Source organism: Felis catus, chromosome C1, assembly GCF_018350175.1.
Source record: "Felis catus isolate Fca126 chromosome C1, F.catus_Fca126_mat1.0, whole genome shotgun sequence".
NCBI classification, from domain to species: domain Eukaryota; kingdom Metazoa; phylum Chordata; class Mammalia; order Carnivora; family Felidae; genus Felis; species Felis catus.
Genome location: NC_058375.1, coordinates 187485083 through 187497485, shown reverse-complemented (window position 1 = coordinate 187497485; position 12403 = coordinate 187485083). Strand labels below are relative to the sequence as shown.

The window sequence follows — 12403 nt, the reverse complement described above, 5'->3', positions numbered from 1 at the left end:
GTCAGGTTTTCTTTTCTTTTCTCTCTCTCTCTCACCTCCTTCCTTTTATTCTTGTATTCTTTCTTTCTGTATTTTTTTCATGGTGATTAATACTTGACCTACCTTAGATTGTTTTTTCTCCCCTATTCTGCAGTACCAACTTTGTCACAAATGAAATACCCATGTGTGGGTCTGTTTCTAGACTCTAATCAGTTTCTTTGGTGCATTTATCTATATTTTTGCTAATGCCTTCAGACATTAAGAAATAATGTCCTTAATTCTTTAATTTTTAAATACTTCATTTTGTTTTTCTTCAAGATAGTTTTGGCTATTCTTGGTCTTTCCATTTCCATTTTAGTTTTTGGAAAAGGTCATCAATTTCTTTAGGAAAACTTATTAGGACTTTGATTTTGGTTGCATTGAAACTATAGTTCAGTTTGAAGAGATGAATTATTTTGAGTTGACTCTTGAACAGTATGGGGGTCAGGGACACTGATCCTCATGCAGTTGAAAAATCCATGTATAACTTTTGATTCCCCCAAAATTTACTACTAATGTCTACTGTTGACTGGAACTTTACTGATAATATAAACAGTTGATTAACACATATTTTGCATGGTAATATGTATTGTGTACTATATTCTTACAATAAAATAAGCTAGAGAAAGGAAAATGTCAAGAAAATCGTAAGAAAATGAAAATACACTTATAGTATTGTATATTGAATATTGTATATTCATATATACATATTCATTCATATAGAATGAATATACATTCATATGTATATGAATGAATATATGAATGAATATATGAACATTCATATATACGTTCATATAGTATTGTATATTGAATATTCAATTGTATGTTGAAAAATATCATGTATAAATGAACCTATGCAGTTCAAATTTATGTTGTTTGACGACCAACTGTATATATATATATTGTGATGCAATATTTACATAGAGCATATAAATATATAAGTAATACATAAGCATAACATAGTATTTATATGTTTATATGTAAATATGTATATTATTGTATGTAAGTATATGTATCTCAGTATAATATACCTATGTATGTTATACAAATATAATATAATAAAGTAATAAAACTATGCCTTGCTTCTTTATGCTTTTACACTTACTTATTCTGTTTAGGCTTCTCTCCTTGTACTTCTTAACTATTTTCCTCTTGCGACCCACTTGACATATCATCACTTCTTTCCCTAACACTCTTTCTCCCCACTCCCCTTGTTTGCCAGGTGTTTATGAGACACCTCTTCTTCTTCTTCTTCTTTTTTTCTAAGTAGGCTTTATTTAAGATGGTTCCCAGCACAGAACCCAATGTGGGACTTGAACTCATGACCCTGAGATCAAGACCTGAGCTGAGGTCAAGAGTCGGACACTTAACTGACTGAGCCACCCAGGTACCCTGATATACTTCTTAGGCATCCTGTATGGGGCTTGGTACTGGAATCTTACCTCTTGCTCCTCTTCTGCTCCAGGGTTGTGGCCATTAGTATTTGCTAAAAAGTGGACAATCAAATGAAGAACTAAGTATCAGCTTTATCTAAGGCTTTCTGTAATGAGTCTAAACGGGAAACTTAATGGAACTCCTACCTCCATCTCAAATTGAAGGCAGCATGTATGAAATGGAGAAGGTGAACCTGTTTCATTCTTAGCAGACTGTGCCTAGTTGAAATATGCATAGAAACTGGCAGCTTAAAGCCCCCTGAAGTCAGATTTAGGAAAGTGAGACAAATTATGGGCATTTAGATGTGACTCTGTATCAGTATATACAATCTTAATCAGTAAAAAACATGTGAACATCTGTCACCAGTGTTTGCATATTTATTTATATATTACATAAATGTGCTGTAATTTACTATGTAAAATCTACAATATACAAAAAATTAAAAATGATAACCAATATTTCTAAAAATGATTTCCATTTTATTATTAGTGGTACAGAATTCAATAAGCATTACTATTTTGAAAAGCATGATTTAGTATTTGTGATGTAGTGATTTGAAGGTCCAGTGCTAAGGCAAATTTATATCAGTATATTGTTTTTAATGCTATTATATTTGAAAAAGATACTTTCAAAGATTCGAAATTTCAAGTGGAAGAGGTGCATCTTGGTTGTGCTTATTAGTAAACCACATTACTCCTTTTTCTTTTTCTTTTTAAATACTTTTTTATTTAAGCAATCTCTACACCCAGTGTGGGGCTTGAACTCACAACCCCAAGATCAAGAGCTGCATGCTCTTCTGACTGAGCCAGCCAGGCACCCCCACATTCTCATTTTTCATTTTTATTCTATTATGCGAAGTTTTTAGTCCAGATTTTATCAGTAAAATGTTATCTTTTCTGAGTAATTAGTTCTGGCAAAGTAATTGGAAGGCATTCCATTTTTTTTATATTTAAAAGGAAAAATGGTCTAATCTGCTCAAACCCTTCCTTTGTGAGATTTTTTAAACAAACGAGGAAATTGTTTCTAAGTTTTTAAAGTGTGATACCTTGAGCTTGTAGGGATCATAGCACATTTGCACACACACAAAATTACATTAGATGAAAATATTTCCAATAGTTTTCAAAATATTCTCCACATTAGTTCATTTCAAAAAGATAGTTATTTTGATACTCATTAAAATGTAACTACCCTACTCTGAAAAGACAGATTAAGAAATACATATTTTAAAACATTTGCTAGTTTACATACTGCTGATAAATCTTTGTCATTACAAAAAAGTTTATATGGAACATTTGTCTTTTTGTAAAACCGAAGTACATGGTAAGTCTTTATGTTTGCCAACTTTTAAAAATATTTTGCCATGAAATTTTTTATGATCAGCTCTTGTCTATTTGTAAAGCACACTGAATATGTTACTTAAGGTAGTGTGAATTGGTCAATACACTTAACTGGCAAATGAAATATCCAGAACTCATGAAGGCAATGATATGTGCCTCTCTGAACATCAAACTCACACTTTGCCTCAGAATATTTGTCTACTGCTTATAGTCAGTTATATATGCTTACTTTATGGTTAAAGAAAATTGTTAAATTCTAATATTTTTTTCCATACTCTAGGGGATAATCCCTGGGCTCTGCTGTGAATGTCATTGTTTCATGGGAACAGAACCACAGAGGGTGAAAGAGAGTCCTTGCTCCTGAGCTTGAGCGGGGAAAAGAGGACTTAAATATTTTATAGAGTTAATAATTCCAGGCACTTGTAGTTTGCACAATGAATGGGAGGGTCTGAGCAATCAAATTAAGTTATTCTTTTTCCCATGTAGGCGATCTGGGTTCAATAAAGAAAAAATAAAGATAAAATTCTGTTTTTTCAGCAATTGTTTTTCTTTTCTTTTTTTTTTTTTTTTAAGAAATGGAAGGCATCTAGGTTTTTTTAAAAATTTTTTTTAAATGTTTGTTTATTTTTGACAGAGAGAGAGAGAGAGAGAGAGAGAGAGAGCGCGAGCATGAGCGGGGGAGGGGCAGAGAGAGAGGGAGACACAGAATTGGAAACAGGGTCCAGGCTCTGAGCTATCAGCACAGAGCCCGACGCGGGGCTCGAACTCACGGACCGCGAGATCGTGACCTGAGCTGAAGTCGGATGCTCAACCAACTGAGCCACCCAGGCGCCCCCAGCAACTGTTTTTCTTATAGAGAAGCAATAATTGTTTTCTTCACTTATCTCTCTTAAACTCCAGGCTGAACTTATTAAAGGCAAGAACACTTCAAAGGAGAATCAGCACAGTGCCAGGCATATAGTTATGCCAGCACATTAGTAAATGTTAATTAACGTAAGGACATTAATTAAGGTTTCCGTTAGGGCTAGGAAGTAGAAATATATGGGGGAAAAGGTAAGTGTGTAGGCTGGTGGATTTTCAAAGAAAACTAGAATGGAGGAGAGTAGTCAAAAAAATCACTGGGGATGAAATACAGAGAACAATGTGAGTGAATGTACAGAGGTATTGCGAGAGACTTTTATTCAAGGGGCTTTGAATAAGGGGCCTTTCATAGTGGAAGGCATAGTGGAATTAACTGAAATAAAAATTCTCTGCAGGTTCAGGAGAAATTCTAGGTGGTATAAGTAGGCCTTATGAGACTAGTCTTCAGAACTTTTATTCAAGATTCTGATGGAATTTTGGCAAAGAATTGTTTTGCTTGTTTTGCTGTCACTGAAGACAACTCTGCTCAGATGAGGAAGGAAAAGTAAAGAGGTAGTGATCTGCGGGCAAGGCAATATTTTTGCCACATAATTAAGGATAAATTGAGAATCAGTATTCTAAAGGAATTACTACCCCTCCCCAATTATTTTGTATTTATTAAAAACCACATTCACAGTAGACTTCCATAATAAGAGGGTCCGTAGAAAGTTGAGAGTCCACATTAAATACACATGTAATGTACCACAGTTTGATAGTTTTGTTACAACATAGTGGTTGTCACTCAGTTATCTTAAACTACAAATTATACAAATACATAAAAATCATATATATAAAGTCCACTAAGCCAGTCAGATGCAGCGATGGCAATGATAGCAAAATGATCTAGGACATATACAACAAGTTTTTTCAGTACAACCAAAGTGTTTGTTATTTACTTTGAAGCAAAAATTTCAACATAACTAGGGATTTATTATATACGTCAAAAACAGAACAATTCTTAAAAAGACACATACCAACAGACTCCTGGGAAGTTAATGTTTATAAGTAAGGCCATACTGATTCAAGTTAGCAAAAGTTGGGGATAAATACAATTCTCCTTTTCAGGTTAGGTTTTTAGTAGGTTTTTCCCTAGTTCCTTTGCCTTTCCCCTCATTCACTTTAATGCTCTTTCTCTTTTAAAATCTATACTAAAATGTCTTGAAATTTTTAAAAGCTAACCATCATGTGCAGTGACCAGAGCCCTTAAGAACAAAGTTAAATTCAACCCACAAATATCAGTTAGTGAAATTACTCTGGAGGAAATCACACAACTAAGAACCAAAGCCATTTGCCCATTGCTCCATTCCTATGTACCTACTATTCCAAAGGATTAAATTCCAATTCCTTCAGTGGCTGATGAACTGGGTGACTATTGGGATAACTTACTTGCAAGCACAATCACTGTCCTCTGTGGGATATGGTCTCAAGTCCACGTCAGATTGAGACTAAGATGTGGTAATGATGGTCAGTTTTAGTTAGCAAGGAGAGTTCATTATTCATGGTATCATACACTTCTTTCCTCTCTCATGACTCCTTTAATGATCTTATATTTAATTGTTTACATTTTGCTTCTCTGTTAATTTATTGATAAACTTATTGAGGGTAGGGATGAGTTTTCTAGTTATATTCTACTGCCTAGACTAATACCTGATAAATACTAGATACTCAAAATATTTGTTGAAGTAAACTTTTATCTAGTTTTTCTTTGCCTCCTAAAGTCTTATATTAATTTATTTACATTGTAGATGCTGAGAAAAACTCTTAGAGGGTCTGAAAGTGAAGAACTGGAAGTAACACCTCAAGTGCCAACTTTGGTACCATTTGGGGATGTGGTATGTGTGACTAATCCTTAGTAAACCTGTACAAATTATTTCTTATTTTACGTGAAGACTAGTTAACATTTATTATTTGATTATCAAAAGGTATATGTAGAAAATATTTCTGATAACATATTTGTGAATTTTTCATTTTTTCATTGAGTTAGAAAAGCATTCTAATCACTGAAATTAGGGAAAACATCTTGATTCACAGGCAAAAAAATGTTTTCTAATTCAAAAACTGAATTCCCAAACTCTAGGTACATCAGAGTCACCTAGGATACTTATTCAAAACATTGATTCTTGGCCCCCTCTTAAAATCTGCTAACTTGGAATCTGAGAATGGGGCCTAAGAATCAGTATTTTTATTGTGCTTGTCAAGTGATTATATTGTCAGATTTAGGAGCCTTTGAGCTACAGTTTGAAAATTGACTCCACACCTCTCCCTCATCCCCAAAATAGTAAGTCCCAGGAACAAAAGGGAAACACGCTCATGAATTATACATATACACACAAACACACAGGTAGGATCTAATGTCTACACTGAGAAGTAGAAAAATCTGTTTTTTCTTTTGGGTGCTATGGAGCATAGGACATGAGGATCTATGTATATTTAGAACTAGCAAATATGGAATTCTTTTACAGCCGTCTTTATTTGTGAACATCATTAGAATAGTTAATGGGTATGAAGTGAGAGTTTCTCTCATCTCTCTTCTCTAGATCCTATCATATACTGTACATTTTTTTGATTAAAAATGTATGATGAATTTAACACCACGTTTTTTTGGGAGAAAAAGTAAGACTATTAATACATACTTTTTTCTTTTTCTTTTTCTTTTACAAAATGAGCATTTATCCATGTAATTATATAGCACTTTCCTACATCACAATGAAAGTTGGAGTATAAGCCTTCACTGTCCAAACCTAAACTTAGAAAAAGACTCTTTGAAATGCCTTTGGGCTGTAAGCATGTCCATTATTGTTGACATAGTCACTTCTGTAATCCATACTCTTGAATAGGACTTCTACATTTCTTTTGAACTGGTATTTTGATTTCGTTCACACTTCCTAACTTTGTAGTTTGTATTTGCCTTATTTGAATTACATATTGCTAGACATTAATAAACTTCTCTTAAAAGTCAGTTGGAAATATCTGACAGATGTTTGGCATGTGATAGCTCCTCCCAGTGTAGGATTTGTCACATCACTTTCTTTTTGAAACTTCTGTGACTCATTCTGAGGTATTTGGCAAGGTTTGTACATGTGTCTGCAATGATAATTATATCAAAACACTCTATTCCTCATTCTGATAGATCCCTTTTTCAGAAAAAATGGTGAAAAAGCTATCTTAAAATTGGGCACATAAAGTGCTTTAGTGAACACCGTTCTTGTTGCTTTACTGTTCTAATGTGTGTTGGGGGGTTGGGTGAAAGTGTTGACATGGTTAGTGCTTTGACCCACAGATGGGTCTCAAAATCTGTGGCAACATATGTTACCCATAGCCTGTCAATGGGCATTATTATATTTTTGCCTGTTAAATATTTTTCTGTACTTGAATAGAATTTTTTCTTTTTTATGGTTCTGTTATGTAAAAGTATGAAGAACTATTGAAATATAAAGAAAGTTAGGGTAGTTGTTCATGGCTTCATGTTGAAACACTTGGCAGGCAAGCAATGACTTATGGCAGAATGTTAAAGCGTAGAATTATACAATCTAGAATTGTAGCTATACTTGCCTGTTTTACCTACTTCATGTATAACTCCAGTTTTAAGAAATAAAAACAGTTTGGGGCACCAGGGTGGCTCAGTTGGTTAAGCATCCAACTTCAACTTCATGATCTCACAGTTCGTGAGTTTGAGCCCCGCATTGCACTCTTTGCTAACAGCGTGGAGCCTGGAGCCTTCTGATTCTGTATCTCCCTCTCTCTCTGCCCCTCCCCTGCTCACACTCTGTCTCTCTCTCCCTTCTAAATAAATAAACATTAAAAATTTTAAGAAAAAAAATTGGTGGGATCACCTATGGAAGTACCATTTAAAATCCCACCTAGATTGTGTAATACGCATTATACCCCTTTGCATTGGAAAACTTTGAATTTTCCCTTTAAAATAACATTTCATATCTATGTTTCCTTAAGAAGTAGACCACAGTATTATCTTCTCAGGATTTCATCATTCACATACTGTAGTCTTCTAATTAAATATTGAATGCTAATTTTTTTTCTGTATTGTTTTAAAGCCATTCCGAATCCTTAAAATTACTTATATACATTTAAAAATACCATTGGGCCATATATTTTGTTTCACAGTGTTTAATATAATATTGCAGTTGCTTTTACTTGGTTTTTAAGACCTAACATGGATAAATGTATTCAGCTAATAATACATAACAGTATTCAAAAATTCCTGTATTCATTTTATATTTGGTTTCATGCTTAAACACAAGATAGAATTTTCTTTAACATTTAGAAACAACTTGTACAAGAGAAAATGAATGTTTCAGAGCCCTTGGCACAGTATAGTGGATGAATGATTGTTGAATGAATAAAGTGGTTTTAGGATACTAGATAAAAAAGCTTATCTGAAGCAAGGCATACTTCTTCTCATTATATGCAAGATGCTACATTCTGTCAGTTTTCACCTAATATAAAATAACAATGATTCGAAGAGTGATGGTTGGATTTAAGTTAATAACGATCCTCTTTTTTTTTTTCTTCTTTGTGTTCATTTTAGTTTTACTTTGCATAAATCCTGCCTATATTTCTTCTGTATTTCTGTTTTCTGGTGTTTTCCATTAAATAGATATTTCTAATGAGAAACAATATTTTTTTTTAGAAAAACTAGCAAAGAGGAGCTTTTAAAAATATATATGGTTTGGTTTAGAGTAAAATGGAAAAAAGTTAGCTTTTAAAAACTCATGTGCTATGTTTTTATTTTGATTGTTTTTAGGTTGGCTGCCTCGCTATTCATGTAAAGAACTGCAGACATTTCACGCCTAAGAGTATCCTTTCTTTTGATTTAAGAAACATAGCATGATTATGCATGTGTTTCAGTTAAATACTGCTACATTACAAAACACTCCAAGACTTAGTGGCTTAAAACATTAACTATTTTATTATCAATCACTATGTGCATTCACTAGGTGGCAATTCTGCTTCACATTACACAGCAGGTGCTGCAGTCATCTGGCAGTTCAGAAGGGCTGGATTATCTAAAATGGCTCATTTACATGTTTGGTGCTTTAGTGAAGATTCCTGGAAGACTGAACTTAGCTGGAAAGCTGAAATGGTTAGACCTTTCTCTCTTTCCATGGAGTCCCAAGGGCTTGTCTTTTCATCATATGTTTTTTCTGCATTAATTTTGATTTTTAAAAAATATTACCTTAATATACTATTTTGATTACTAAAGTTTTTGGTGTCCCCTTAAATTTTGGACCCTGACTGATGCCTCTCTTACTCTGTCCTAGACTCAGCCCTGGTCATGTCCACTGCATTTTATTTTATTTTATTTTATTTTATTTTATTTTATTTTATTTTATTTTATTTTATTTTATTTTATTTTATTTTATTTTTTAATATATGAAATTTATTGTCAAATTGGTTTCCATACAACACCCAGTGCTCATCCCAAAAGGTGCCCTCCTCAATACCCATCACCCACCCTCCCCTCCCTCCCACCCCCCATCAACCCTCCACTGCATTTTAAAGTAGTCACAGGGCCAGACTGAAGAGTAGAGGAAAATAATCTCCACTTTTTGATGTGCAAAGTGACAAAAAAGCTTTTCAGCTATCTGTAATCCACCTCAATCACCATATAAGTTAAAGGAGAATTATATATCTTAGATGATAATACTAATTATTTCTAAGGAATAATTGTGCTGTTTAAACATTGTTTAAAGGATTTAATTTATCTTGGTGCTTTTACTTAAATGGATTTCTCATTATTAGATTTATCATGACATAAAACCAGTCTTGTTATGAAGAGTTTGTGTTTGTCTTTTATGTAAAAGTTATTGAAGAGAATTCTATACAAAGAGATTTTAAAATAAAATTAATTAAATCATAAAAACAAAATTGTTTTAATTCATGGAGTGCTATGAAAATAAAAATATTGTATAGTTTTAATAAGTATATAGTGAAATGAATGAGAGAATAGAAAACTGCTTTAAATTTTGTTGTCTTAATGTTAAAAATAAATTACTCTCAAGTGACTTTTCTGAATTTTTGAATTTCTACATAATTATGCTTAGAGAAGTTTTTAACTATATATTTCAAATGTTTAATCACCTTAATAACATATAGAAACATTTGCAAAAAATTATAATGGAAATGTGAGGATAGAAATATAAATGACTAGTATATTAGAAATATTAGAAAATATTAGAAGTGACTAAAGAATAAGCAATCTTCCTATCTGTGCCTACTATTGATGGGCAGAAATACTATTTTTAAAGACTTTTAAAATTGTTTAATATGCTCTACAATTATCCTATTTATTTGCTTAATTCTTAGGTTTCATCTGAATTGTTTAATGAATTAATTATATAATGTGTTATTGTACCATTGCAATATAATTTGCTTCCTAAATATCTGTGTATTTTCAGTTGGTTTACAATATTACAGTAATTTGTTCATTCGCATCTCTATAAACAACATTGTAAAATGTACAAAAATGTGTAGCTTGCTACCCCAAAGTGATGAGAAGAACACTATAATTAAGTTTGATGACATAAAGTATTTTTCCATACAGGTAATGTTAAAGTTCTCTTCTAGATATAAAATTGCCTTTTTACAGCTTCAAATAATTTACACTAATTATGTTCTTTTTTTTAGGGGATGAGAAAGAAGCAAATGCAGTGTCTTTTTATTGGATATTTTACAGTATTCTATTTATATACCATGGGCTATATTGGTGTTTTTTAAAAAACAACTTACTGGAAAATTCATAATCTTGAGGTCTTCTTTCCTAAGATCTTAACTGTCTGAGGTTCTGAGTGTTTATCACACGTGCATTTTTCTCTGTCTTGCTCTTCTCCTCTCATCTGCCCTCTTCTACCCGGTCTTAGCTTGGGCTGAAATAACAAATTACCATAGATATGGTGGCCTAAACAACAGTCATTCATTTCTCACCTTTCTGGAGGCTGGGAAGTTCAAGATGAGGGTGCTGGCAGATCTGGTGTCTGGTGAGAGCCTGCTTTCTGATTCCCTGATGGCCATCTTCTCATTATATACTGACATGGCAGAGGGAACAGAGAGATTTTTATGTCTCTTAGAAGGGCACTAATCCAATTCATGAGGGCTCCACCCTTATGACCTAATTGCCTCCCCTACACCCCACCTACAAATACCATCACACTGGGGAGAAGGCTTCAACATATGAATTTTGAGAGGATGCAAATGTTCAGTCCAGAGAGTACCTTTTTTTTTTTATTTCCCTCTCTCCTTTCTTCTTATGTAAACCCTAATTGTTTTTGCATGGATTAACTTATTTAGTCTTTATAACAACCCCTCAAAGTATATATACTCTTATTATCATCCTCATTTTACAGATGAGAAAAAAGGTACTGTTAGGTAAAAGAACTTTCTTAAGGTCCTAGAACTAGTAAATAGTGGAGCTGGGAATGGAGTCAGTCTGGCTTCAGACTTCACTTTATTAAACTTCCTCTCACACCAGAGCTTGCTATGCTAAGAGTTTGCTTCTTTTTACAGTTAAGCTTCTTAGAATCTTAGGGGCACCTGGGTGGCTCAGTCAGTTAAGCATCACGAGCCTTAATTTCAGCTCAGGTCATGATCTCACCTTTGGTGAAATTGAGTCTGGCATTGGGCTCTGTGCTATCAGAGTGGGATTTTCTCTCTCCTCTCTTCCTCTTCCCCTCCCTGTCTTTGCCCCTCCCCCTCTCTCAAAATCAATATATTTTTTAAAAAGCTTCTTAGAATCTTAAATGTATCTCAAAGTTTTCTTTAAAACAAGCAGCACTGTTTCATTCAGATGTGGGATTCATTGATGAGTTGTTAGTCCTAAAAGTTTTATGACATTGGTTAAATTTTAGTGAAATCTTAGAACATTTCCTCCATGCTGTATATTTTTTAACCTTTAGTTTTAATCTTCAGAATTTTATTTTGCTTAAGTCTTGAGTACTGAAGATAGTTCTTTAAGCATAGTTTACAAAAAAAAAAAAAAAAAAACCATGGGGTACCCGGGTGGCTCAGTCAGTTGAGCATCCCATTCTTGATTTTAGCTCAGGTCATGATCCCAGGGTTGTAGGATCAAGCCCCACATCCAGCTCCATACTGAGCATGGAGCCTGTTAAGATTCTCTCTCTCTGCCTCTGCCCCTCTCCCCCACTTGTGTTCTCTCTCTCTCAAAACAAAACAAAACAAAACAAAACAAAACACACAGACACAAAACAGGCATCGTTTTGTTAAAGGTAACCTATACTATTTCTTTTACTTTGCAAAATAGTTTTCCTGAGCTTCCAATTTTTCAAGAATTTTGTGGATATATGTCCACTTAAATAAAAGTTGAAATTAGCACTGGAAAAATAATATAAATTAATAGGGTGCTTATCTTTATAAGCATAATAAAAATCTTTTTCTTTATTTAAAGTTTTTTTTAATGTTTATTTTTGAGAGAGAGAGAAAGAGAGCACAAGCAGGGAAGGGGCAGAGAGAGAGAGGGAGACACAGAATCCAAAGCAGCCTCCAGGCTCTGAGCTGTCAGCACAGAGCCCAACATGGGGTTTGAACCCACTAACCATGAGATCATAACCTGAGCTGAAGTCTGATGCTTAACCAACTGAGCCACCAGGTGTCCCGAAAATCTTTTTCTTTATTTTGATAGGAGCTGTTAGTTTGAGGATATTAAGAGAAGAATTTTAATGGAATTCTAATAGAAAGTTTGG

The 12403-nt window shown here is 33.6% G+C and overlaps 1 protein-coding gene across 12 annotated transcripts in view; it reads left to right on the top strand.

Annotated features, from left to right (window-relative positions):
* Window positions 1–12403, top strand: part of C2CD6 (C2 calcium dependent domain containing 6) — a 178648-nt gene that overhangs the window by 37654 nt on the left and 128591 nt on the right. For 5 of the 12 annotated variants that reach the window (XM_023259602.2, XM_019838477.3, XM_023259608.2 and 2 more), the window contains exons 2-4: window positions 5435–5521; window positions 8452–8503; window positions 10106–10251. In XM_023259602.2, the coding sequence (XP_023115370.2) occupies window positions 5435–5521; window positions 8452–8503; window positions 10106–10251 (285 nt within the window). Of the gene's footprint in view, window positions 1–1606; window positions 1640–4130; window positions 4203–5434; window positions 5522–8451; window positions 8504–8532; window positions 8791–10105; window positions 10252–12403 lie in introns of those variants that run through there. The other 7 variants (XM_045034280.1, XM_023259603.2, XM_045034279.1 and 4 more) reach the window with 6 other exon arrangements.